The 26,128-nt window shown below is 47.7% G+C and overlaps 2 protein-coding genes across 5 annotated transcripts in view; one reads left to right on the top strand and one right to left on the bottom strand.

Moving 5' to 3' along the window:
* Window positions 1–12,126, top strand: part of USP39 (ubiquitin specific peptidase 39) — a 33,348-nt gene extending 21,222 nt beyond the window's left edge. The window contains exons 10-13 of the mRNA XM_037012181.1: window positions 5,327–5,469; window positions 8,886–9,021; window positions 10,754–10,840; window positions 11,697–12,126. Coding sequence (XP_036868076.1) covers window positions 5,327–5,469; window positions 8,886–9,021; window positions 10,754–10,840; window positions 11,697–11,744 — 414 coding nt within the window. The 3' untranslated portion in view covers window positions 11,745–12,126. The remainder of the gene's footprint in view (window positions 1–5,326; window positions 5,470–8,885; window positions 9,022–10,753; window positions 10,841–11,696) is intronic.
* A 2,817-nt stretch (window positions 12,127–14,943) lies between these two features.
* On the bottom strand, window positions 14,944–24,201 carry SFTPB (surfactant protein B). 4 transcript variants are annotated; one of them, XM_017674302.3, is made up of 11 exons: window positions 23,826–24,198; window positions 23,348–23,475; window positions 22,649–22,720; window positions 22,161–22,286; window positions 21,468–21,620; window positions 21,166–21,255; window positions 18,325–18,508; window positions 18,020–18,180; window positions 17,051–17,131; window positions 16,616–16,699; window positions 14,944–15,281 (listed from the first exon to the last, which is right to left on the bottom strand). In XM_017674302.3, exons 1-10 carry the CDS (start codon window positions 24,085–24,087, stop codon window positions 16,637–16,639), a joined length of 1,320 nt encoding a protein of 439 aa, XP_017529791.1. In that variant the 5' UTR covers window positions 24,088–24,198; the 3' UTR covers window positions 14,944–15,281; window positions 16,616–16,636. The 4 variants fall into 4 exon arrangements, with proteins under 4 accessions (XP_017529791.1, XP_017529792.1, XP_017529790.1 ...); XM_017674303.3 differs by having other exon boundaries at window positions 14,944–16,536; window positions 18,325–18,439; XM_017674301.3 differs by having other exon boundaries at window positions 14,944–16,536; window positions 23,826–24,195.
* Between the last annotated feature and the right edge of the window lie 1,927 nt (window positions 24,202–26,128).

Here is a 26,128-nt window from a genome sequence, read left to right as displayed (position 1 = left end):
TTCAACCATACAGAGATGAGTTAGTTGTTGCCAACAAAAAGATTTTTGTGCTTATACCCTTAGGTGATCAGAAATTTACCTGAAAGTAGGTATCACTGTGGTATGGGTACTGCAGATGGAAAGCTTTTATTCTCCAGTGTTTTCAGGTTACTTATGCAGCAGGGGAACTTGATTTTGAAAATAACAGCTTTATTGAGATGTTATTCACATACCATACAATTAACCCATTTAAAGTGGTTTTTACTGTATTCAGTGGTTTTTACTGTATTCACAGCTATGGGCAACCACCACCACAGTCAGTTGTAGAACATTTTCACCACCAGTGTTTTCATCACCCTCAGGTCCTCAAACCAACCTCATTGTCTACCCTGGCTCTAGGCAACAACTAATCTACTTTGTGCCTCTATAGATTTTTGCCTTTTCTGCACATTTCACATAAATGGAATCATAATATGGGGTTTCTTGTAATTTGCTTCTTTGACTTAGTGTAATGTTTTCAAGGTTCCTGCATGTTCTAGTCATGTACAGTACTTCATTCCTTATTGAGGCCAAATGATATCCTGTTGTATGAATTAACCATATTTTGTTTATCCATTCATCAGGTGATAGACATTTGGGATTGTTTCTACCTTTTGGCTATTATGAATAATGTTACTGTAAACCGTCTACAAGTTTTTGTGTGGACATGTTTTCTCTTGGGTGGATATTGAGGAGTGGAATTTCTGGGTGACTCTTTTGTTTAGCTATTTAAGAAACTTCCAGACTGTTTTCCTAAGTGGCTGTACCATTTTATGTCCCCACCAGCTGTGCATGAGAATTCTAGTTCCTCTACAACTTTATCCACATTTGTTATTGTTTATCTTTTGGATTATAGGCATTCTAGTAGGCTTCCTGAAAGTGGTGTCTCATTATGGTTTTCATTTGTATTTCCCTACTAATTAATGAAGTGAAGCCTCTTTTCATGTGCTTATTGGACATTTGTATATCATCTTTGGAGAAGTGTTTATTCAGATCCTTTGTGCATTTTTAAGTTGGATTATCTATTTTTTTAATTATTGAGTTGTAAGGATTATATATATAATTCAGATATCAGTCCCTTATCAGATAAATCGTTTTGCAAATATTTTTCCCCATTCTGTGGATTGCAGTTTCACCCTCTTGCTTAGTATCATTTCAAGCACAAAAGTTTTTAATTTTAATGAAATACTGTCTAGTTTTTTTTTTGAAGTATGTGCTTTTGTTGTCATATGTAAGACTTCATTGTCAAATCCCAGGTCATGAAGATGAAGAACCTATGTTTTCTTCTAAGTCTCTTGTAGTTTTAGCTCTTAATTTAGGTCTTTAGTCCATTTTAATTTTTGTATATGGTATGAGGCACAGAGTCTAACTTTATTCTTTTGCTTATGGCTATCTGTTGTCCCAGCACTATTTGTTGAAAAGACTTCTTTTTTTATTGAATGGTCTTGGCACCCTTGTTAAAAAATCATTTGACCATAAACACATGGGTTTATTTCTGGACTCTAAATTCTCTTCCATTGATGTATATGTCAAGACCACACTGCCATGATTATTGTTGTTTCTGTAGTTAGTTTTGGAATCAGGAAGTGTGAGTCCTCCTACTCTGTTCTTCTTTTTCAAGATTATTTTGGCTCTTTTAGGTCCCTTGCAATTCCTTGCAAATGTGAATTTGGGGATCAGCCTGTGGATTTCTCCAAAGAAGCCAGCTGGGATTTTGACAGGGTTTATGTTGAATCTGTAGATCAGTTTGGGGATTAGATTATTGCCATCTTAATAATATTGTCTTCTAATTCATGAACATGAGATGTTTTTCTATTTATCTATATCTTGTTTAATTTTTTCAATATTGCTTTATGTTTTCATAGTATGAGTTTTGATTCCTAAATATTTAATTCTCTTTGATGCTTTTATTAAAGGGATTTTTCTTAATTTTAGTTTTGGATTGTTAATTGCATGGGTGTAGAAATACTATTGATTTTTGTATGTTGATTTTATGTCCTGTAATCTTGCTGAACTCTTAAACTCAAGTTTTTTAGTGGATTTCTCAGGATTTTCCATGTAAAAGGTCGGGTCATCTGCAAATAGAGATAGTTTTGCCTCTTCCTTTCCAATCTAGGTGCTTTTTCTTTTTTTTGCCTAATTGCTGTGGCTGGAACCTCTAGTATAATGTTGAATAGAAGTGGCAAAAGCAGACATCCTTATGTTATTCCTGGTCTTAAAGGCAAGCATCCAGTCTTTCACTGTTAAATATGATCTTTACTATGGCTTTTTCATAGGTGCCCTTTTTTCAGGTTGAGGAAGTTTCCTTTAAATAACAGTTTGTTGAGTATTTTTCTTAAGATAGGGTGTTGGGTCTTGTTAGGTGCCCTTTTGTGTCAAATGAGAAAATTGTGTGGTTTTCAGTTTTTGCTTTTTATTCTATCAATGTGGTAATATTACATGAATTGACTTTTGGATGTTAAACCACCTCTCTGTTCTTGGATAAATCCTGCTTGGTCATGGTGTATAATTCTTTTTATGTTGTTGGACTTAGTTTGCTAGTATTTTGTTGAGGATTTTGGCATCCATGTTCGTAGAAATGTTTGTAAGATAAATTCAAGCTGAAATAAGCGGGCAAAGGGAGTCAACAAAGGGCCAGGTAATTTATATGAATACCCCCGCGAGGTTCCGCGGCCTTGCTGTCACAGGCCAGGGAAGTCACATGAAAGTAGACAGGCAGCGAGTTTTTAAAGAAGGTAAGGGGAGGCAGAGCTTAGATTTACAGCGGCGCGAGGATTGGCTAGCCTAGAGTACATTTTTCAGGTTGGGAGGGGGCAGCAGCCGGGGACTTTGGCACGTCATCAGTGTCTGACATGCTCACCCCTCCCCCCAGTGCCTTCAACCTTACAATGTTATCTTTAGTTTTCTTACAATGTCTTTGGTTTTGGTATCAGGGTAATGCGGGCTTCATAAAATAAGCTGTGAAGTGTTCCCTTTTTTGTACTTTAGATAAGTTTTTGAAGAACCGCTATTAATTATTCTTTAAGTGTTTGGTAGAAATTACCAGTGAAGCCATCTGGGATTGGGTTTTTCTTTGTGGGTAGTTTTTTGATTAATTAAATCTGTTTGTTGTAGGTCTATTCAGGTAGTTTCTTCTTAAGTTTTGGTAGTTTGTGTCTTTCTAAGAATTTGTCCATTTCATCTAAGTTTTCTAATGTATTGGCATACAGTTGTTCATAGTATACTTTCTAATCATTTTTATCTTGGTGAAGTCAGGAGTAATGTCCCCTTTTTCATTTTTGATTCTGGTAATTTGAGTGTTTTCTCTTTTTTTTCTTGGTCAGTCTAGCTAAGGGCTGGTTTTTTCAAAGGAGCAAGCTTTTGGTTTCATGGATTTTTCTAAGATACTGTTTATTCTCTCTTTTGTTAATTTGCTGTGGTATTTTGTCTCCTTTCTTCTGCTTGCTGTGGGTTTAGTTTGCTCTCTGATGTCTCAGGTGGAAAGTTATTGGTTTGAGATTCTTCTTTTTCTATGTAGGCATTTATAGCTACAAATTCCCTTCTTAACTACTGCTTTAGCTGCATCCCATTGGTTTTTGTATGTTGTGTCTTCATTTTTATTCATCTCAAATTTTCTAATTTCCCTTTTGATTTCTTCTTTGAACTTTTGGTTATTCTGGAGTGTGGTGTTTAATTTCCATGTTTATGAGTTTCCCAAATTTTTTTCTGTTGGCTGATTTCAAATTCTGTTGTCATCAGAAAATATTCTCTGTATCCTTTTAAATTTATTGAGGTTTGTTTTAAGGGCTAGCATATAGTCTATCCTGGAGAACATTCCGTGGGCACTGGAAAAGACTGTGCCTTTTGCTGTTGGTGGTGGAGCGTTCTGTATATGTATCTGGTAGGTCTAGTTGGTTATAATGTTGTTCAAGTCTTTTTCTTTGTTGATTTTCTACCTAGTTCTGTCCACTACTGAAAGTGGGGTACTAAAGTCTCCAGCTATAATGTTGAATTGTCTATTTTCCTCTCATTTTTGTCAGTTTTTGCTTCCTTTGTTTTAGACACATGCTGAAACTTACCTCCAGCAACAGATTGTTGGAGGTAGAAGAGAAATGCTGACATCCTGCTTCTTCTGGGAAGATAGCCCCTGGAAGTCCAGGGGAGAAGGAGCCCTGTGATCTTGACTGCACCAGTCTAGGGGGGAGTTTCCATCCTGAGTTAGGAGGGAGAGGTCTTTGTCCAAATATCACAGACTCACTTTTCTTACTGAGTTAGTAGATTTTCTTTTAGTAACATTTTAGAAAAAAGCATTAAAGAAAAATATTTCCTTTAGTAAATGTTTCTTCCATTTGTTCTGTGCCCTTAGACCATTTCTAGAGGATTGAAAGGTGGTGGTGGTGGTTTTTAAAAATAATTTTCACCAGTTTCATTGGTGAGCAGCTCTTTGGAGCTCCTCCTGCTGTAATGCTGGAAGTGAAATCCTTGCTTAGGATTTTATAAGGTCATCATCCAGGTAGTTTTGGAGTATGTGCCAATTTTTTTTTAAAATTTTAAATTAAACTATTTTCCTGGGAAACTTAGGGATCTCTGAAGGGTTCTATTGTTACCTTCAGAGCTTACCCAGCCCAGAGAAGTAGCTATGCTATCTTGAGGGTTTCCTTTCTGATTATGGTTAGTCTTTTACTCCTGTCTCTTAGCTTTTCCTATACTAAATTATGTTTGTGTTAAGGAAAGATAAATTTATGGTCATAAGCTTCTAAGCCTCTTGAGCTGGGGAGGATATCCTGGGTCTTCCTACCATTATCTCCATGATACATGCCGAGTGGCTCCTCAGTAAGTGTTGCCTGACAGATTGCACTTGACCCCTGAATCTTGGGACTTCTGAGGAGGAAGGAATGTGGGACATCAGTTGGCATCTCTGCTGGAATACCCTTGGTAAGGGCTCCTCACTGTTTCAAAGGTGTGTGCATCTAATGGGCAGAGAGGGTTTCCTTCTTTTGAACTGAGACTTTTATGGTCTTAATTCTGCAGCTTTTAATAAATCCCTTTGTTTACTTGACATTTTTGTTTTCCTTGTGGAAGTGGATGCCCACATAACAGTGGTTAGGGTTCAACTGTATGATCATGTGTACTGGCTGAAATAGCCCACACAGTCAGTCTTTGTCATATTGCTACTCCTAAGCCTTGTACATGGTTTCTGGGATCAGGTGTCTTCGAAATTCTAAGTGTAAGGCAAAATTCTGTTAAAACTAAACGAAACCAAAACAAAACTCATGCCCTTGCTCCAATACTCTAGCACTAATTTGAAAATTTTTTCTTCTCCCTTTAGGAATATAAGACTTACAAGGAGAACTTTCTGAAGCGCTTCCAGCTCACCAAGCTGCCTCCATATCTAATCTTTTGTATTAAGAGATTCACTAAGAACAATTTCTTTGTGGAGAAGAATCCAACTATTGTCAACTTCCCTATAACGTGAGTATTACCTTGCTTTACTTCCTCTTAGGGGATGTGAGCTTGAATTTCTTTTCACATTTTATACCATATTATTTTTGGAGATCACATCTACCTACATTACATAAGTTAAGGGTTTTTATTGGAAGGTTACAAATATTTCAGGGACCTCAAAGATAGACATTTACCTGGAGGCAATCGCCTGTTTACCCTCTCCTATTGTCTGCTGGGAATTGCAGTCTTTTAGTATAGGGAAAACAGTTGATAAAGTAAAGGTAGGACAGGTAGGATTCTGCCTTTGAAGTTAATCCTGAGCAGCTAGCATCTGTCCATGTGTCTGCTGGCATCGCTTCTTCTTGAGTACTACAGTTAGACATGGCAATGGGGATGACTCCAAACCGGTCTTGCCATTTTGGGGTCCTTATGTCTTATTTTTTCCTCAGTGGGTGAAGTCTGGAATGTGTTCAATTTCTCCCTGTTGATGGAAATTATAAATTTTGATGTAGGTCTTATTTTTAATTTACCATGCAGTTATTTTTTTATGAAGTTATAAATGTTTTAATGGGAAGTTGGGAAAGGTTGTACCAGATTAAATTTGCTACCTTTTTACTCAGAAAATTCTTAAAAAGACCCTTTTGGGAGTAGACAGTTGGTTTTCAGTTCTCAAGAGACATGTTTTTTTTTTTCACACCCAAAGAAGGTATCTCTGAGATCGCGGAGAAACCTGGTGGGAGGGCTGGCAGGAGGAAATGAGGGTCTCCGTGTGCTGGCATTTAGCTAAGGTGAGAGTTAGGCCCTAAGACAGATTCCTACTGAGGAGGATTTAGATGGATATGTGATAGGATTAACATGATGTTTTGCTCAGTAGTGTTCTGTTTTGTTTTTGACTTTCATAAAGTAGTTTGGGAGCTGTAGGACAAATGCTCATCTCCTTCTCTTTTCTTTGTCTATCCCTTTCCATTTCCCATTTGCCCAGACTATATCAGGACTGACAGTTTTCTCCTTTGAAAATCATTCCAATTCTTAATTCTGTGTAGGATAGTATCTAATATTAAAGAGGCCTGAGTTCTGCATCATCCTGGCCGTGTAACCTTGGATAGATCATCTGCATATTTTCTGGGTGTAGTCTCTCATGAATAAAACGAGAGGCTTGGACTTGGATGCACGTGGGTATAACATTTTATTATTTTTGGTTCCATGATCACTGGGAATCTGAGAACAGTTAGGGGGTGAGGAGAGAGAACCTTTGTAGTTAAGACTACAGGGGAGTTTTTTTCTTTTCCTGTACTTTTGTTCCTGTTCTTCACAAGCTCAGCTCTGCTGCCTTGAGTGGGACTTTGTTTAAAAGTCTGTGTATCAGTTTTATTCCAGAACTGGACTCTTAGGAATTGCCATAGGTACCGGTCTGTTCCTGGCGAGAAGGAGTGCTCCTGGCTCTAGGGCAGCTGTAGAGGAAGGAGGACTGTGTATTGAGAATAGTTTCTGCCTGTCACCACGGAAATTTCTTTACCCCGTTTGTTGGGTCTGGAGTATGTTTATTTTGCCACCAGTTACATCTGGATTTTTGGTGACTGTGACTTGAGTAGTTTGTCCTTCAGAAAGCTTACTTTGGAGAAGTTGAGAAAAAGGATACTTCTTAGCTACTTGTCCTTTAGAGAACACCAAATTGTGTGACTAAATTCCAGAAATATGCACTTTAATTACTTTATGCACAGTAATTACTTTTAAAGTAATGCAATTCTAGATTAGCCAAGTCCCCACTTCTTGAAAAAGACCCTTTTCATACCTAATTTTTCTCCTAATTTTTCTTCATAATACATCTTCGTTATACCGGAGGCTTATCAGACTTGCAGTGATTAGATGCCGTCTGCTCATTTGGAGATGGGTTTATGGAGGTTTAAAGTCTAAAAGTTTAAAGTCTCATTTCGAGCTAATCAGGTGCTCTCTGAATTGGACTGCTCTGATTGGGGGATAAGGGGTTTGCTCCTTTGGTTATTTTCTGAAACAAAATGCTTTCACATGTGTTCATTTCTTTTTGTCACTCAGTTTTGGTTCAGTCATGAAAATTTGAGTACTTTTCCTGAAGATTTCTGTAGGACTCCTTCCAATAAGTCTGGAAGGCTGAGGAGAAGATAGCAGGATAAGTCACCTTTTAGCAGCCAGGATGCATTTTGGCTATCCTAGAGCTCACATGGATTTTTTTAGGACTCATTACCTAACAATGAATATTCATTGCAGTCTATATGGGACACTGTCAGTCTGTAGAAATAAATAGCTCTCACTAACACATATAAAACTATACAGTATATTTAGAACAAAGTTGCATGTTTATTACTTCATGGTTTACATTGAAACCTTTTTGTATTTTTGGGCAGGTGATGTTTTCACAGTCTAAAATTCAAAGAGAGATAAATATCTAAAAGTGACACTGGACCGTGACCACTGCTTGCATTTCTTATAAACCCTTCCAGAGATGATGTTACTGTTTCATGGTATAAGTGGAGCACATCAGATAGTTCTGCAAAGATTAGAAATATGATACAGTCTTTCTTACTCTACCTTGTAGTATTTACATTTTTATAAATATTCATAGGCTACAAAATATGTATTTTTCCTAAAATTATGTAGTTAATATATTCATATTCTCTAAATATTCATATTAACTATCAATCTATTTCCCTATTTAACTATTGGAAAGTTCTTAATAATTGTCTTTGTTCAATCTTCATAGCGAGCATTTATTATATAGCACTTTACTTTGCAATAACTGCTCTACATTTATCCTTTAGATGGATAGAATTCAAATAAAAGAATGAGATTTTATTCCAGGTATGAGAATGATTCTCTGTATTTGAATGTGAGTGTTCAGTTAGTAAATAAATTTGATGTTTCCAAGTCCCAGTTGAAGGAACCTAGTCAGTAGTTTCTTATGGCAACTAGAACTGAGAAATTTGGAAGCTGTGGGGTAGCCAGGTGGATCACATAAAGAAGGGAAAGCTGGTCAGCAAAAGGAAAGAAGAGGGCAGGTTGGATCTACTTCTTCAGTGCCTGGCTCCAGCTGCATTCCTAGTCTGAAAGCCTTTAAGCAGGGTAACCTGCTTAAACTCACACACAGCTCTGAAGTGGCAGAGCCATGGTTCCAGTCTGAATGACTCCAGACCCTTTGACTGCTAGACATTTGACTATATTGCACGCTTGACTGCTAGATATGCTTTTAAAATGTGCTTTTCCCATAGAGCCAGTCTTTCTAGTCTGACTCATTTTTATGGTAAATGAGGTGAATTTCCACCAGCCTGGACTTCCATAGCCCTGCAAGCCTACCTAGATCCAGTATCCTAAAGTAACGTTCAACCACTTTGTTTTCCAGTGATACAGGACAGTTTCCCTAACCTCAGAGCCTTTGTCTCATCTTCTGACTTTGTTTTCATTAACACCAGAAATGTGGATCTGAGAGAGTATTTGTCTGAGGAAGTACAAGCCGTACACAAGGACACTACCTACGACCTCATCGCCAACATTGTACATGATGGCAAGCCCTCCGAGGGCTCCTACCGGATCCACGTGCTTCATCATGTGAGTGGCACTGACTTCTCATGGCAAAGAGGGGCAAAAACGAGTTTATTTGGCATTTCAGAGGGCAGCTCTCTGCATTTTGCCCCTTCTTTGCCTTGACTTTTGGGATCCTGCAAATAACAGGACTGTCAGTAGTTAGTGTAAGGTATCGGTTCTCAGTTTTGGCCTCACACTGGACTCACCTGGGGAGATTTAAAAATCCCAATGCTGGAGCCACTCCACGCGAACTACATTTGAACTATGTCATTTGTGCTTGTTGGTTTTCAGCTGGGGTAGAGGCCAGGAATGCTGCTAAATGTCCTATAGTATGCAGGCAGCCCCTGCAGCAAAGAATTACCTGGCTCAAGTGCCAGTCAGATTTGAGAGATTGCAGTAGATTTTCTGGAGGTGGGGCCAGGCATTATGAAGCCATGAAGTTATCCAGGAAATTGTAGTGTGCAGCCAAAGCTGAGAACCACTGTCCTAGACTAGAGCTTTAGCACCTCCAGTGCAATCCCAGGAGCCACAGCATCAATGTCACATGAGAACTGGTTAGAAATGCAGAATCTCAGGCCCCACCCAAACCTCTGAATCAGAATCTGCAATTTAATAAGACACTGTGATTGGTATGAAATTAAAGTTGATGAAGCAGTGGTCAAAGAGGTTCCCTTCCAGCTAAAAGATTTTGTGGATTAGTTTCAAGCTGAAAATGGATGAAACTTATGCTTAAGATGTATTTGGTATCATACAGATTATTAGCCCAGATTGTTTTAATTTGATGAGTTTTTTTGGACTGTGGGTTTAATTATGACTAGCATCTATTTATCACGTGCTTTACTGTGTGCTACAAAGAATGCCTTGTGCATAATATATGTTTGTCTCACTTTTATCCTTAACACACACCTTCAAGACCGGTGTTAATACCATCTTTTTACAAATCAGGAAACCTAGGCTCAGAGTTAGAGTAATTTATCTGAAGTCAGTAGAACTGAGACTTGAACTCAGAGTTGGTTTCACCATGTTCTTAACCAGTCCTGGAACAAGGAACAGGGACTTGATTATGTGATCCTGAGCTTTTGTTAGGTGTCCTATGTTCTGAAGTACTGGGCCATCTGGAATGTCTATATTCTGTAGTACCTGTTCAGCGTTCCTTAGGAGTTTGGGTGTAGAAGGCCGGTGGGCCTCCAGAGGAGGCCTGCCATCACCTGGAAACCTCTTTTCCCCCTTGTTTATGGAAGCATGAAGTGAGGTAGAGTTTGCAGGGTTTGTAGACTGAAGGATATGGGTTAGTACTGTGGAAAGTCTGACTGACTTGCTGTACTCTCTGGGCTGGGGGTGGGAAGGTTCACTTTAAGGTTTTTCTCAAAAGTGTACACCTCACTTCTTAAGTAAGTGTGTCTAGTCTGACATTTGAGCAGGAAGGAGACATCTTAAATGAGAAATGGAGGGCTTCCTCTTTTTTCCCTTTGTTGTCCACTTAAATTCTTCTTGAAAGGTGTACCATGTTTGAGACTCCATTGTACTTCAAGGAATCCTTGGCAGGAATTGAGTTTGCCAAGATCAGCATCCCCAAAGCTCTTTAAATTGAATGACACCCAGCAGAGCTCATGTACCCTCTTCTTATCTTATGACTCTGGCTGGATGATGGTCTTGTGGCTATTCTGATTTTTCTAACTTTGGGCTGCGGTCCCTTCCTTCTTCACCCTTTTGGCTTTAGGAAACAGACTAACCCAGCCCTTCATACTTTTCACAGGGGACAGGCAAATGGTATGAATTGCAAGACCTCCAGGTGACTGACATCCTTCCCCAGATGATCACGTTGTCAGAGGCTTACATTCAGGTGGGCTGGTCAGCACGGGGTAGATGGGGTGAGGGGCCCGTTAGAGGAATGGGGTTGTGTGAAGGCACAGAGTGGGATTGAGTTGAAGTCTTAGGCTGTGTGCCTATTGCTACGTACTGAGGGGTGAGGTGGGGCCAGACTCTATGGCCTGGACATCCAGGAGTGACTTTCAGACAAGAAGGGAAGAGCAGGGAGGCATGGAAGATTCTGAGTGAACAAGGAGGGTATGTTTTCGGCCAGGTTAGTTTTACTGAGGTGTGTGGTCTGACTTCAAGGAGAAAGAGCCTGGAATCATTAGGATGCCAGCTGGCCAGCACAGAAGCTTTCCCCAGTTCCCTGCGCAGCACTAGCACTCTTGGGGACCTGCACAGTGCCTCCTGCGTGTCTTCTTTGGAGCACAGCCGTGGAGCACCACCGCCCGTATTGTGACTGTCTTCTCCGTCAGATTGAGATCTAGCGGAGCAGAGTATCTCGTCTTCTCTGTCAGCCGCCCTAGGACCTGGCGAAGAAGGAACACGGAGACCAAGAAAAAGCTGTAGTTTTATAAAACAAGGAGGGGAGACTGTTCTCATTCTAGAGAAAACTCTTAGCAATTTTGTCTAAGACTGTAGGCTTGTCTGTGGGCCCTTTTTTAGAAAGGTAGTTTGAAATGGGAAGTATGAAAGAGGGAGATGGGTAGAAAAGTGAAAATTGAATGAGAAGGAATTTTCTGGAAGATTATAAACAAATGTCTGGGGACTTCACAAATAATGCAAGTGGAGTGACAGGTTGTTCAGTGCCTAGGGTAGACTAGGTACTTGATAAATATTTGTGGATTGAATGCCCGCTCCTGAATTACCTACTGTATTTCTTACAGATTTGGAAGAGGCGAGACAATGATGAAACCAACCAGCAGGGGGCTTGAATGAGGAGTGTTTGGCTTTGCTCCTGGGGGCCGTGAATGAGAATACTGAAGCTGTAACCGAGCACAGGGCAACTGGCACATTCCTAGGCCAGCCCAGTTTTTATGGGTTCTGGTTCACACCAGAGCATCAGAGGGGCCCTTCTAGCCACCTTCTGGCTTTGGCAGGCCAGAACACTTTTACAGATGTATGTAATTTATTTCTGAGTAGCTGGGAGTATCTGAAGGACAAGATAATTTCCAAGCATCAAAGCCTCAGGATTCTAGGAATAAACACGTGAAGCCAGTAACATCCCCCTCCCATTGTGGGTAGATAGTTTTCCTGTGGGTCTCTTCATTTCCTGATGTGTTTTTGGAATGGATTAAATATTTTCCTGTTTTTAAACCAGCCTCTTGTTTTATATGCTCCCCTTAGGCCACTGCCTAATCCTCACAAGCTGTCTACCCTCCAGTCTCATCATCTGGTAGGCATCATGCGTGTTCCCTGTCAGCCCGTGGGTGGTGTGTCAGTTCAGATGCGTTTGTCTCTAAGTAACAACATATCTGACTCAAAAGTAATATATTGGGCTTAACTAGAAGTCTGGAGGTGGGTAGGTTCTGCCTGCGGTGCAGGGCCATGTGAGGGAAGAGGGGAGGGGGAGGAGAGTAGGAAGAGCATTTGGCTGCCATGCAATTCTGAGTCTCAGCCAGGCCATTGGAGAGCTCAGAGCAAAGATCGCTTGTCAGAAGAATGGAGCAGAAATGGCTTTTGTCAAGCTTGGTTATAGGTTAGGAGCAGCCTGGAGGACGGGTGGCCTTGGCCTAAGCACTGGTAGATCTGAAGATGTGGGAGATCCAGGAGTTGGTGGCTGTCAGTAAACCCAGAAAGTTCTCTTAAGGGGGGTGGTCAGGGCCACTCTTTACTTCTGGGACATGATCCTGTCCTATTGACAGTCTCAGTATTTCCTTTGCAGGCTTGTCTTCATCTAGCCATTAAAAGTCGGGATTCCTCAAAACTCAATCATGGGCCCTCTCTTCTCACTGTTTGCTTTTCCCCTAGGCCGTTTCAGCTAAGCCTGTGGCTTCACCTACCACTTTAAGGGAAAGGACTTTAATTTTAATCCCAGACTTCTCTAAATCCTTGAATTTTAGAGCCAACTGCCTACTTGATATTTTTGGGTGTCTTAAAGTCAACCTAAGCTCAACATTGTTCAGAACTAAGCTTTTGAGTTTTCTCCTCAAACATGGCCCCTTTCCAATGGTTTCCATGTAGATGAAGCATTCTGCCATTAATCCAGGTACATAAACTGGGAGTTCACCAGGGGTTGTCTTTCCCCCACTTGGCTTGCCTAGCCTATTACCAAGTCCTGCTGATATTACTTATAAGTGTCTAGCATCTCCCCACTGCTTTTCACTCCTTGCCTCTGTCTAGTCTAAGCAATGCCAGCCTAATCCAGGTCCAGTTAGAGAGAAACCGAATAATAATCTGATCAGGGGAAGTTTAATTTTAATTACTGTAATGGGATTGGAGTGACTGGGATTGGCTAGTAAAATGCAGGAATGGCAGATAGGAGGAGCCATACTATACCCCTAAGGGCTCCCACAGTGACCCAGGCTGAGCCCGACCTTGTTGAAACTCTGCCCCCAGAACCTGGCAGAAATCTCTTCAGTGCGACAGGGAAAGCTGTTTATGGGGAGGGGAGTGCCTGATGCAGCTGCTGGGTGCTGGGGCTGCTGGCTCCTGTGTCCTGTGGGAGCCTGAGGCAGGAAAAGCCACACTTGCTGCTTTCAAGGGGTCACCCTGACTCTGGAGCAGGCAAGCAAAACCCTCTCTGTCATGTGCCTCTAGCACCTCTCCTGACAAAGCTTCAGTGGCAGCAGGCAAAGAAAAATCTAAAGGGTCCAAATCCATTTCTCAGAGCAGATGGGGCGAATTTAGAGCTAAGAGATGTTCTTATGCTGCACCCTGAAAAGTGGAAGAACAAATCCTCTCTGCTCTTGGGCCTCCTACCCTAAGGTGTCTCCTTCCCAACCCTCTGGGGGTGTAGGATGCTGGGCATGTCCCAGAGACCCTCTGAGTCCCAGCTGCAGCCACTTCCTCCATTTCTTTGCCCACCAGCTAGTTAACTCCTGACCTTCTGTGGAGTGAAGCCTCCTCTTCCATTATCCAGGAGCTCATTCCCATGCTTGCTTTTGGAATAAATGCTTCCCCTCCCTCAGGCTTTGGGTCTTCTATCTTCCCAACCAAGCTTTTTAAAAAATTTAAAACACTCTTTTCAAGGACCTTGGTCTTGTCATTGAAATAATGGCTTTCAAGACCACAGTCTGTCTGCTACAGATCTATAAAAAGTCCACTTAAAAGCTCAAATCCAGAGGCCAAGGATTTGTGTATATCATCCCTACCTTAAGAGCAGGTGGTACAGAAAGCTTTCCCTGGTGCTTGAAGTGTGGAGGTGTGGGGGAAACGGATTGAAAAGGTCTGTAGCTCTGTCAAAAACATCCTGCTTTAACTCTCTCCTGGGATTGGTAGGATTGTGGGTGATTTCTATTCTCTTTTGGTCTGTGGTTTCTGAATTTTCTACAGTAAACATTATTTCTTTTATAATAGGAAACATGATGGAAGCTCTCTTATAAATAAAGGGATAGTTCCAGGCATATAGGTCTTTAATGCTAAAGGTTTATTTATTTGTTTTTTGAATATTTTGATTTTTTGGTACTCTAACAACCCTACCTCATTCCTGTAGGTGGGCTCTTTGGGAGAGGGAGGAAAGAGGGTGTGGGCTGGAAGGAGAGATGATGTGAACATCTACTCCATCAAGGAGGACGGAGGTAAGCACACAGTCTGGTTACCCCTAGGGTGAGGCTGCAGCTTCTGCAGCATCTTAAGGACAGTGTCTTCAGTGCATGGGAAAGGACTTCATTAGCAACGTCACAGTGGTGCAGTACAGAGCAACCATCCTTAGCAACCCCCTGGGCCTGGAGATAAGTCATAGCAGAGATTGAATCACCCTGGAATTTCAAACATAAGGTTGGAAGTTCACCTCACAAAAAGATAAAAGAAAACTCCTTTGCACCTCTTAAAGTGACAGCTCAAGAGCAGCAGAACACTTTGAATATGGGTTTGCCAAGGCACCTTGCCCCCATGCTTGGGCCCTGCCGTGTCCACCCTTAACCACATCAGGGATGTCCTGATGTTACGAAGAAAGTTCAAGGACTCCATATGTCTATTTTTTCATGGTACTTTATGTTCCCATTTTTTATTTAATATTTTGAATTTTATGAAAGCGTTAACAAGATAATTGTAAAAGCTAGTATCTCGTGTGCATGGAGATGGAAGTGAGGTGGGCCCAGTTTCTGCCCTGCTGTCCTCGAGCCAGGGAAGGACCGTGTGGTCAACCAGTTCCCCTTGGCCCAGCCCTGGGCAGCTGTGGAAGGTAGGCTTGTTCCAGCGGGGTGGGAAGGCTGGCCTCTGGCTGGAAGCCCCCTCTTGCAGACCTCCAGAAGATGCTGCCCTGGCCACGCCTCACACTCTTGAGAGGACAAGGGTGGCTCTAGTTTGGGCTGCGGTTAGAGATGGGACAGATAAGACACAGGACTGAGGCTTCAAGCTGTGGGCTTGTGGTCCACCAGCCTAAGGTCCTACCGAGGAAGGGAGGTGGGGAAGGAGCGTGGGAGAGAAGGCTTCTTCTTGTTCTGGGCAGGGGCCTTGTCATGTGGGAGAGCCCAAGAGCCCTGAGGACCACCTCACTGAGTCCCCACTTTGCTGCTGAGGAGAATGAGGGACAGAGAAGGGGCCATGCATCCTGGCTGGGGACCCTTGGCTAGTTGATAGGAGAGCTGGGAGCAGTGCACAGGCCTCCTGTGCCAACCCGCTGCTCTGCCTGTGTCAGCAGGAGGCAGGGCCCAGCTCTTCCTGGTGCTGGGAGCCTGGGAGTTGGGGAAAGGCCACCTCTCCAGTCTCTTGGGTGGCTCCCTAATCCCTGGGTTTCCCGGCTGTCGGCTGTCATGGGGTGTCAGGGGAGGATGACATTAAACGGATTTCTGTGGGGTGTGAGCTGGGGCAGGCACTTCCTGCCGTCTCCCACAGGGGCTCATGGTGCTCGAGGGTTTCAGCAGCAGTGTTGGGCTCTCCACTCAGAGGAGGTGGACCCTGGGCTGGGCCTCAGGAGGGCAGGGGGCTCACTGTTCTATTCACAGCTGTAGCCCTTGCCCCTAGAATGTGGCCTGGCCACAGGCCCCCGCTCCATTTAAAGAAAAATGAGTGAACAAATGAATAAATGACCATCATGTTAGGGGCTGGCCCTGAGCAGAGCTGTAAAGTGGGCCTTTTTCCTGTCCGGGCACTTCAAGCCCACTGCCGCTGTGTCCTTTCAGCGTCATTTCTCGCTCTGAGGCACCTGCTCACAGAGGCTGCATCTGAGCCACCCCTCCATCCCAGTCAGGAAGAGAGAACTGTCTCAGGCGGTCAGGAGGCAGGGGTCAGGGAGGAGGCAGATGGTGGCATTGCTGGCATCTGAGGGGACCACATCTTTGGGCAGCAAAGGCTGATTTCAGGAAAGGTTGGCTTGGTCTGGACACACCAAACCCGGACTGTCAGTGAGTCCAGAGGGTGATCTGTGAGGCAGAGCCTCAGGCAAGAGCTGAAGCAACCCTGATGCCTGGAATGGGCAGGGGAGCTGGGAGTTGGGCTGGCAGGAGAGGGAGTGAGTGGGTCCGAGGGAGCCAGCCTAGTGATGGTGCTCCCACAGGTGCTCGGGAGCCTTGAGTTGTGTCCTGTGAGATGGACGGAGCAGCCAGCAGCAGGGGCCTCCTCTGCCTGTGTGGGGGACAGCGGGCCGTCCTAATGTGTGCAGGACCACCCCCGCACCTCCCCCCAGCTGGGATCGTGGACTCACCGGAGTGGCTTTGAGTTCTCATCAGAAGTGCTGGTTGTGGACACACTGGAGAGGACTGAACATGGATGCACATGCCCCCAGGGCCTGCCACAAGGACAGCATTAGGGCCTGAGGCCCCCCACCCTGTTCCCCTTCCCAGCTCTTGGTGTGACCTTGCAGACACCTCGGGCTTCTGGATTTAAAGCCTGAGGAAGCAGGATGCTTGCTCCAGAACACCCATCTTGCACCCCACCACCAAGCATGTACTGCTCAGCAAACGACCCCCATCCCATAAGGTGTATCAAACCACAGTGTTAAAAAGGTGAGGGGGGCCACTGCACAAGTTCGGTGCTGCCCTGGACCAGAGGAGCAGGGCCTCTGAGGGTCATGGATAGGGGGGGGAGCTCTGGATGGAGCCGAGGAGAGTCCTAGGCCCAGCCGGGAGGGCGGGCTTACCTCGCAGGCGGTGTGGGCATCCCAGCCCCCGGACACTAGGGTCTGCAGCTGGGGCACGTGCTCTTCCACAAACTGCTCACACTGCAGGAGACAGACCCGCATGTGGGGTGGGCCCAGGCCCGTTGCAGGACTCCCCTGGCTATTGGTCCTGGCCTCCACTTAAGTGGATCACTCTAGGGCTCCACCCTGACCTGGTGTAGGTCCAGCCATTAGCCCTCACTGAATTGCTTCCGTTGTAAGACTGTATGGGCCAGTATAGGCAGACATGGAGGGTTTCTGTCCAGAAAGCCAAGGACATTGGAGATGGAGGATCTTGAAACGGAGGCCCAGAGGCTCAATTTCAGTCACCACTTTGCCCTCCCCTGTATTGCAGTTCTGAAAGAGATCTTAAAGCTCATCTGGTCTTTGAGAACTGATGTAGTGGGCCGTTACTGAGTGGGGCAGTACTGTGCACAAAGCAGCCTCCAGGGAAGGCAGGCGGAAGGCTTGCCTCAGAATTCCCTTCCTGAAGGGAATTCACTGTCATCCCCTCTGCGTGGTGGGACTCTAGGATCTCCAAGACCAGCCCTCTCCCTTGGCAGGTGGGTTTGTCCCCAGTGAGTCACACTGGGAGGAGGGAAAGGGCTGGGATAGGACAGGGACCCTGGAGAGAAGGCCAGGCTCTCGGCTGCTCCAGGTAGCCCCAGGTTGCTCATCTACTGATGGATAAACCAGCTGTTCATCTGTGAGGAAGGAGGCCTGCTTGTCCTCTGGAGCCCATGCCTTTGTGCAAAGGCCTCTCCGGACCACAGCAGGTTTTGCCCTAAATTCCAATCCCACAGTTGCTTGGCCTATGTCCAGGGTGTCTGAGCCCCTCAAGGGCAGGAGTCTGGTCCACTCTGTGTCTCTGGCTGGGGAGCCTTTCCTGGGCTCCGCCCTATGCTGTGGGTAGGCCCAGGGCCCCAAGTAGCCTGCAGGCCTGCCCCATACCTTCTGCCTGTCCAGCCAGGAGCTGAGGCAGACCTGGCGCATTGCCTGTGGCATGGCCTGCTCGCTGCTGTTCCCTGCCTGGGTGGTCACCAACACGCAGAGACGGCACTTGGAGTCCTGAGGTAGCCATTCTCCCGGCAGGGACCCCAGAGCGGTGAAGCCTAGAGAGAAACTGTCAAGGCTACTCTGCAGAGGCATCCAATTTCTGTCTTCACTGGTGCAGGAACTGGGAGACCAGCGAGGGAGAGGCCAGGGGAGGGGGGATGAGAGGGGGCAGTGGGCAGGGGCCAGGGCAGCAGGCTCACCTGGGCCAGCACTGTTGTCGCTGGAGCACCGGAGGACCAGGCCGCAGACCATCTGGGGCAGCATGCGGCCCAGCAGCACATCCAGCAGGATAACAGTGTAGCGCTCAGCTAGGCACTGGCAGATGCCACCCACCACCAGGGGTACCACGTGGCACACCTGGGCCACGGCCACGGCCAGCACACCCTGGGGCAGGGGCCGAGAGAGGGCAAGGTGGGACCTTCCCTGGAAATATCTACTCTGTGCCCAGCACTGCTGGGCATTTTGTAGATTTTCCCCCATTTCCTTTGGGGAGGAAGAATGATTATGCTGTTAACCGATAAGCATCCTGGGCATCAGAGAGGCCAGGGGCTCTCCCAGAGTCACCAAGCCAGGCTGCAGGCCCAGCTCTGGCTCCGAAGCCTCTGGAATCACGGAAAGGGCTGTAGCTAGCCCAGGGCAGGGGCATGCCAAGGCCACGTGGCACTCTGGGGCAGCGGCAGAACCAGACCTGTGTCCTCCCTCCTGCCTCGGAACTCGCTGTGCTCCCTGTGGATGGCTTCAGGAGCTCCTGGACGAAGCCAGAAGTTTCCCCACTGATTCCAAACACAAGCTCTGAGCTGAAGGGCAAGCATGTCAACCTTCACTCCTTTATTCATTCAGCCAGTACCCATGAAGACCCTGCACGCGCCAGGCTGAACTTGGCCCCGCTCCTGCTTGCAGCCCCCAGTGCCAGGAAGGCTGAGGTGGGAGTATGACACAGGGAGTAAGTTTCCTGGAGTTTTATACCTTCCAAACAGGTACATTATTTCACCAACCATGCCTGCCTACTTGCGTCAGAGCCCACACTCAGCCACCCCTCCTGCTGCAGTGAGGGAAGAGTGGTCCCTGCTCCGTTGGACGCCAGCCTGTCCACCGTGCTCCGGTCCCCTACCCCGCCCTCAGAGCACTTCACCCCTGCATCATCCTCTCTCACCTGCCTCATTACTTCTCCCATCTGCCAGTCTCACAGGCACATGAACATACTAAAATAGTATCCATGATGAAAAAGCCTCACCTATCTCTGCTGCTCTCCCAGGAAAACTTCTTCAGAGTTGTTGAAAATTGCCGTTCCTTTTACCTCCCTCTCCCCTGAGCCTGCTCCATTCGGGCTTCTGTCCCTATCATTCCTCCAAAACAGCTCTGCAGGGCACCAGCAACCTCTCTGTGGCCAGTCGTCCAGTTGTGTCTTGTCTTGATCTCCCAGCAGCTGTCAGCCCAGGTGACCAGTCCCTCCTTCTTGAAATGCTTTCTTAGAGTGACATCATGTCATGGCATCCCCCACTTGTGCCTCATGACTGCTCCTCAGGCTCTTTTGCTGTCATTTCCCTTTCCTTGACGGGGTCTCCTCCTCCACCCTCCACGCTGTGCCCCTAGATGATCCCACCATTCCCTTGGGCTTAAATCGACAACATAGCCAGTGACTCTCAGATTGATTTCTCTGGACCCGAAATTCCCCCTAAGGCTTGGGCTTGACTATTCAGCTGCTTGCCTGACATCTCTTGCATGTTGCACAGACATCTTGAAATTAGCACAGCTAGGAGGGAATTCCTTATTTTTCCACCCCAAACTGCTCCTACTTGAGTTTAGCCAGCTCAGCTGGTGGCATTATGAAAGCTCCAGTTCCTCAAACCAAAGTCTGCAGAGTGTCATCATCGATTCCTCTCCTGTCTTGCCGCCCCAAGTCTCATCCATCACCCACCTCCCAGACACCCCCAGGTCACCCTCTTATCTCTGCCCACTCCTCCACTTTCTCTCCTGTTGATTTCTGTAATAATCTCCTAATTGCTCTCCTTGCTGCCACCCTCTGCCAGTCCATTCCTCAAACAGCAGGAGATGCTCTTTCTAAAGTGTAAATCATATCCCGGCATCCCCCTGCTGGAAACCCTTCTATGGATCGCACTCAGAACAGAACCCAGTGATTCTTGACCTGCCTTCGACATTTCCACAAGGCCCAGCTGAGCCTGCTGCTCTGCCCTCAGCCTGGCCACAGCAGCCCCGCTGGCTCTGAGTTCCTCAGGCTTTCTGAGCATGTTCTTGATCAAGGCCTGATGCCCATCAGTGCCTTGTTGTCCCCTAGGTCTCAGCTTGTCACTTCCACTGAGACCCTCCCTGACCAACCAGCCTAAGCCCTCTCCCATCACTGTGCATCCTCTCATCTGTGGTAATTTTATTCTCTGAACTTACCACTATTGGACAAAATCTCTCCTACTGCAGAGCAAATGTGGGAGTGCAGGGACCTTGCCTGCTGCTGTGAGCTCCTAGTAACCAGATGGCCAGTGGCCCTGTCTGGGAAGGGCTGTTGCGACAGGGCCTCCCTCACTGGGGCCCATTTCGGGGTAGGGCAGCCCTGGGCTGATGGGGCCCTTGGGCAACAGTCACTGCAAGTCCGGAAGACTCCAAGTTCAGCAGGCAGGGATGGCGAGTCTGTCTGTGGAAGCTCTCCTTTTGAAAAATTAAAGCACCTTTTCTACAGGGACAGCTGTGGATTCTTCTCCATCAGAGATGAGCTGCTGGGGGACAAGCCTGGTGTCGTCTGGTTTTCTACTTTGCCACCTGGTATAGTTTGCCACCTGCTTGGCCAGAACAGTCCCTAGGGTTCAGATAATACTCCTAGAGAGTCAGACACTGCTGCGGTTCCCCCTGCAGAGCAATGAGAGCTTACATTTGTTGGATGAACTCTAGGCCTGGCACTTACTGGGCCTGGGCCTGGGCATGTGGGTCCCCTGATGGGTGCAGTACACAGATGGCTCCCCTCCTACCTCTGGCAGCCAACTGCACCTGGATGGGGCTGTGCGGAGGGGTGGGGGAAGGCGGAGCCTCACCTTGGGAATTACAGCTTGGACCCGCTTGATCAGAGTCCTGCAGAGCCAGCAGAAGGGGAGGGGGATGGGGAGCCGCTGTCCAGAGAGATCCTGGGGGAGAGAATTGTGAGTGGAGGCCAGGTGGGCTCCAGGAGGAGGTGTCCTGCGGCTCTGCCTCCCCAGCCTCTTCCTCTCTCCCGCCTGCCTTAGGCCTGCCTGGAGCTGCTTTCCCCTTCCCGGCTCTGTCCCTCCCAGGGCCTGAGTGCTCATGGGCCCCAGCTGTGGCCCTAGCTCTCTGGATCCCCACCTTGCTGGGTCCTCACCTGTGTCTGAGGCCCGGGCCTTGCCAGGAGGGCCTCAGGCAGCACGGGGAGGACCAGATTGTCCAGGAGAGGGTCTGACAGCTCTGGCTCCTGCCCTGGCTTTGGACGCCCAGGTTTGCACAAGCCCAGGTGCTTGCAGATGGCCTTTGGGTTCTAGGGCACAATGATGGGAAAGGGAGTGGTTAGGACAGGGAGGACCCCCACTCTTGCTCAGTCTGGCTCAAGGACCCAGGGACTAGGACCTCTGTCTTTGGGCCTGGAATGGGGGGAGCAGCCTGGGTGGGGGCTGTACTTTGGGGTTCTGTGGTGGGGGTGCCAGAGATGGGGCTGTAGGGTGTCTTTGGTGCAGGTGTCTGGACATATGTGTGAATGAGTGTGAGCATGCATGTTTGTGGGAATGAATAGGGATAAGCATGTGTGTGAATTTGTCTGAACGTGAGCATGTAATGGTATGGGTTTTGCACAAAGACTGAGTACATAGATTGAGTGTATGATTGAGCATGTTTGTGTGAGGGTATGAGGGTATCTGTAGGTGTGCAAGCCCACTGTGCACAGTGAGCAGGCGGGGCTGCCATCTAGGCACCATGTTTCCTGGGCCAGTGTGGGCAGACTGTGTGTGTATAACTCTGGGCATGGATGGGCATGGCGGCCGTGCAAGGTGGTAGGCTGGAGGCAAGGTCAGCGGGCCCTCACAATCTGACTCTGGAAGTAGTCGATGACCCCTGGGAAGTAGGTATCGAGCATGTGGTGGCACTGGGGCACGAAGAGCTTCAATGGGAGGATGTCACACTCCTTCTCCAGGAACGTCTGGATTGTGTCCTGGGAGGCCAGTGGGAGCCAACAGGGAAGGAAGGGGACAGTGAGTCTGGCCTGTGGGAGGTCTGCCCGTACCCAGGGCCCTGGACGCAGGATCTCCACCAGGCAGGCTGCCCACCCTTCCCCCAGGAAGGGCGGGCACAGGCAGGGCTTCCTCCCGCTCTGGGGGGTCCACCTCAGGCTGCTGCTGAGCTCACTCCCAGAGCCCTCTCCTGGCCAGCAGGCACCTGGAGGTCCCAGGCAAGCCCAAGCCTCCTCCTCGGCCTGGAAATGGCCCCTTTAGGAGGGGCTAACCCCTTCTCCCTGCTCTGTCCCCCATCACTTGGCCCCCAAGCTTTATCCAGGATCTGGAAAAGCTTCATCACCTGGAAAATGGCCTCCTTGGCCATCTTGGTGAGGATGTGGATGATGTCTTCACATTCTTGGCACAGATCATCCTGGGAAGGGGCCCCAAGGTGGGCACATGAGTGGGGGGCATGCTCCAGCTCGGGTGGGTGAGGCTCTTGAAGCAGAGGCTGACAGAGTACTCCCAGGCACAGGCAACTGCTCCCATCTATCCCATCCCATCCATCCCATCCCATCTACCCCATCCATCCCATCCCATCCCATCCCATCCCATCCCATCCATCCCATCCATCTACCCCATCCATCCCATCCCATCCCACACACCCCATCCATCTCATCCCATCCCATCCATTCCATCCCATCCCATCCACCCCATCCACCCCATCCCATCTATCCCATTCCATCCCATCCCATCCCATCCATCCTATCCCATCTCATCCACCCCATCTCATCCATCCCATCCCACCCACCCCATCCATCTCATCCCGTCCCATCCATCCCATCCCATCCCATCCCATCCCATCCACCCCATCCACCCCATCCCATCCCATCCCATCGCATGTAACTGACCCCATCCATCCCATCCCATCCCACACATCCCATCCATCCTACCCCATCCCATCCCTGTGGGGGCTCTAACCCCTCCAGCTCATCCAGAGCCTACCCAGCACTCTCTCTCCCAGACCTTTGGGCCCAGTGTATCCTTGGGTGGTACTTACAGCTCCTGCATGTCCCCAGACTTCCTGTAGACAGTGGCCCAGTGCTCTGCACTGCAATGCTTGCTCTAGGCTTTGGCACCAGAACTCAGGGCCCTGGGCACAGGCTGGGAACGAGGTGGTCCGGACAGCTGCAGTTTGGGGCCAGAACAACCTTGGGATCCAGGCCACACTTGGCATTCTGACCTCACCCAACCTCCCCATCCCATTTTATTGCAAGGGCTTGGCTGTTAACCATGCTGCAGCCAGGCAGCTCTGGGTTCCACCTGCTCTAGTGCCCACCCACTGTGTGACCTGGCACAAGAGGCTGGGCACACACACTTGGGGACTCCCTGAGCCTCAGTCTCTTCATATTTAAGAGTTTAATGTAAAGACAAGGGTTAACATCGGGCACCAGAGCTCAGTGAGTGGTGGAGAAGGCTGTGATGTTCTTTCCACACCTGGGCCCAGGTGGGAAGGAGGTGAGAGGCTGGGGACTCACCAGCAGCCAGGCCACAGAGTGTAAGGAGCAGCAGCAGCCGCGGTAGCAGGTGTGACTCAGTCATGACGCCTCCGCAGCCTGGACACCCTGCCCGGGGCGGGCCCTTATAGCTGGGGTGGGCATGAGGGCAGGGCTCTGCGGGAGCAGCAGTGACCTCGGTGTTTGCCATGGCCCTGGAGGGCCCTCCAGGGGCTCTGATCCCTGCCTGTTCCCAGCAGCGACACTCCTGCCTGGGGCCCCCCCAGCGATTCTCCTGCCCCATGCCCTCTTCCTGTTCCCTTTGCCCTCCTGTCCTGACTCCTATGGGCCTGCACTCCTAGCCCCCTCCAACCAGCGGGCTTTTGAGCTCCCCTATCTGGCCCCTCTCTCTAGGCTATGGGAGGGAAATTGAGGTAGGGCCATGGTAGCCAGAGTGATCCCCCTCCCATCTCCACCCCAGGCCTCTCAGGCCTCCTCAGCTCTTGAGCAATGCTCTTAAGAGCTTCCTGCTTTGCTCTTGACCGGTGGCAAGCATAGGAGGGGCAAACCCGGGACCCTCCCAGGCCACCTACCTTCCGTTCCCTCCTTACACTCTCCCCCTGAAAACTCCTCTGGTTCTGTGGACACATGGTTGGCGTTAGTCAGAAGAGTGTTTACATGGAACAGGATGCCCTGAGAGTCTGCGACAGGATGTGGAGGCTGAGATTTTCAGAGCAGCTCTTGGACAGCCCCATCCAGTTGCACGTGTCCCCTGGGGACCCTCCAGGGTAGGGGCTGGGGCACAGCTAGTGGTTCAGGAGAAAGACACTGTCTTCTGCAGCTGGAGAGGCTCTTTGGTCAGGCTCCACCCGGCTGGGCACACCCAAGGGCAAGGCTACCACCTGACGGGGACACCCCATGGTGAGTGCAGGGAGCAGGATGCTAGCGCAGTGCTGCCTGCGTTGATCAGTTTATCTGCCTACTGAGGGCGCCCCCCACCCCCACGGAGGCTCACAGGTCCTTGTACTCCAGGAAGCGCTCCAGTACTCAGGGCGTGGGAGAGGCAGAAATTAGTACCACGGGACACAGGATGATCAATGACACCCTTGAGGTCACACTGGTGTCAAGTAGTTTCTGTTGGCCTCAAGCCATTGTCAGTAGGACAAACACTGTTGCCATTATGGGAGTCGACCAAGAGTGTACAGAAATGTGTGACGCCAAATTGGGAAGCTGGTGACTTACATACAAACCTCAGGAAAGTGGAACTGGGATGTGCTTGTAGTTTCATAAGTGTGAAACCCTTTGATTTCAGACTTTTAGCCTCCAGAACTTTGCCAGAGTCAGTTTCTTGTAAGCTACTTGGGTTTGGTAATTTGTCACAGCAGCCTTAGGAAGTGAAGACAGCTGCCCACCACATTTTCAACCCATCCCACATCCCCTTGTCCTACACCAGGAGCCTGAGCCCATATTTTCCAAATTAACAGCTGCCACATACGTTTGGTGCTGTTCAGTGTTGCTGTTGCTGTTCATGTTTTCTGTGACCAAAGGGTCTGACCGCAGCAGAGGACCAGGGAAAGATCTGGATTTCACATCTCAGTGGGGAATAGGCTCTGAGAAAGTGTCCAAAGTGGGTGATATTTGGCTTCAGCATCAGCGATGTCTTCTTTTGACATCTGTTGACATCTTCCCTCAGGGTCCTGACTCAACTCATTTACTTAGCCTTCTGCTCTGAATTCCCTTCCCTCCATTTCTAACTGGGCACTTACTACAGGAAGGGAACATGCCTGTCTTGCTCATTGCTTATTCTCAGGACCCAGCCTGGTGCTGGGGGCATTGCGGCTGCCTAGTCAACTGACTGCCATACTGTCTCTTTCTTCCTTGCTAATAGAACACAAATTTTATTCAAGTTCTGGGTATTTGGAGAGCTGAGGCTGTGCTCCAGTCCCTGGGGGATGCACCATGATAAGGCCAGGCCATTCCCCTTTGCCAGTTAATTACTTTGGAGTAAGCATGTTTTCAGGTTCTGATCAACTGGACCTGATGGAAATTGGCAGGGGTGGGTGTAGTTTTGGGAACTGTTTCTTCCTGGTTAAGAGAGAGATGGGAAGAAATGCCTTTTTCCCTTTGGACAAAGGTGTGATGTTGGAGCAATGGCAGTCATTCTGCCCCAAGAAGGGAGAAACAAGAGAAGCACAGAGAAGCAACTCAGTGCCCTGACCAATTTAACTAACTAGTAATTTGGAACTCTTTTTGCTCTGTTTATACAGTTTCTAGTCAGATAGTCTGTTATATGCAGCCCAAATTATCTTGACCATAGGTAGAGTGAAGGAAATAAAGAAAGAAGA

This window comes from Manis javanica, chromosome 1 (genome assembly GCF_040802235.1).
Source record: "Manis javanica isolate MJ-LG chromosome 1, MJ_LKY, whole genome shotgun sequence".
NCBI lineage: Eukaryota > Metazoa > Chordata > Mammalia > Pholidota > Manidae > Manis > Manis javanica.
The sequence above is the reverse complement of the archived record's forward strand: the minus strand, read 5'-3'. Positions and strand labels throughout refer to the sequence as shown.

Excerpts from the sequence above, each read along its gene's own strand:
- SFTPB (XM_017674302.3), bottom strand. The coding sequence starts at position 24,087 with ATGGGGCAGGAGAATCGCTGGGGGGGCCCCAGGCAGGAGTGTCGCTGC. Across the intron at positions 22,721-23,347 it reads TCTGGGGACATGCAGGAGCT|GATGATCTGTGCCAAGAATG; the intron begins GTAAGTACCACC and ends GCCCCTTCCCAG. Across the intron at positions 18,181-18,324 it reads CGACAACAGTGCTGGCCCAG|GCTTCACCGCTCTGGGGTCC; the intron begins GTGAGCCTGCTG and ends GTTTCTCTCTAG.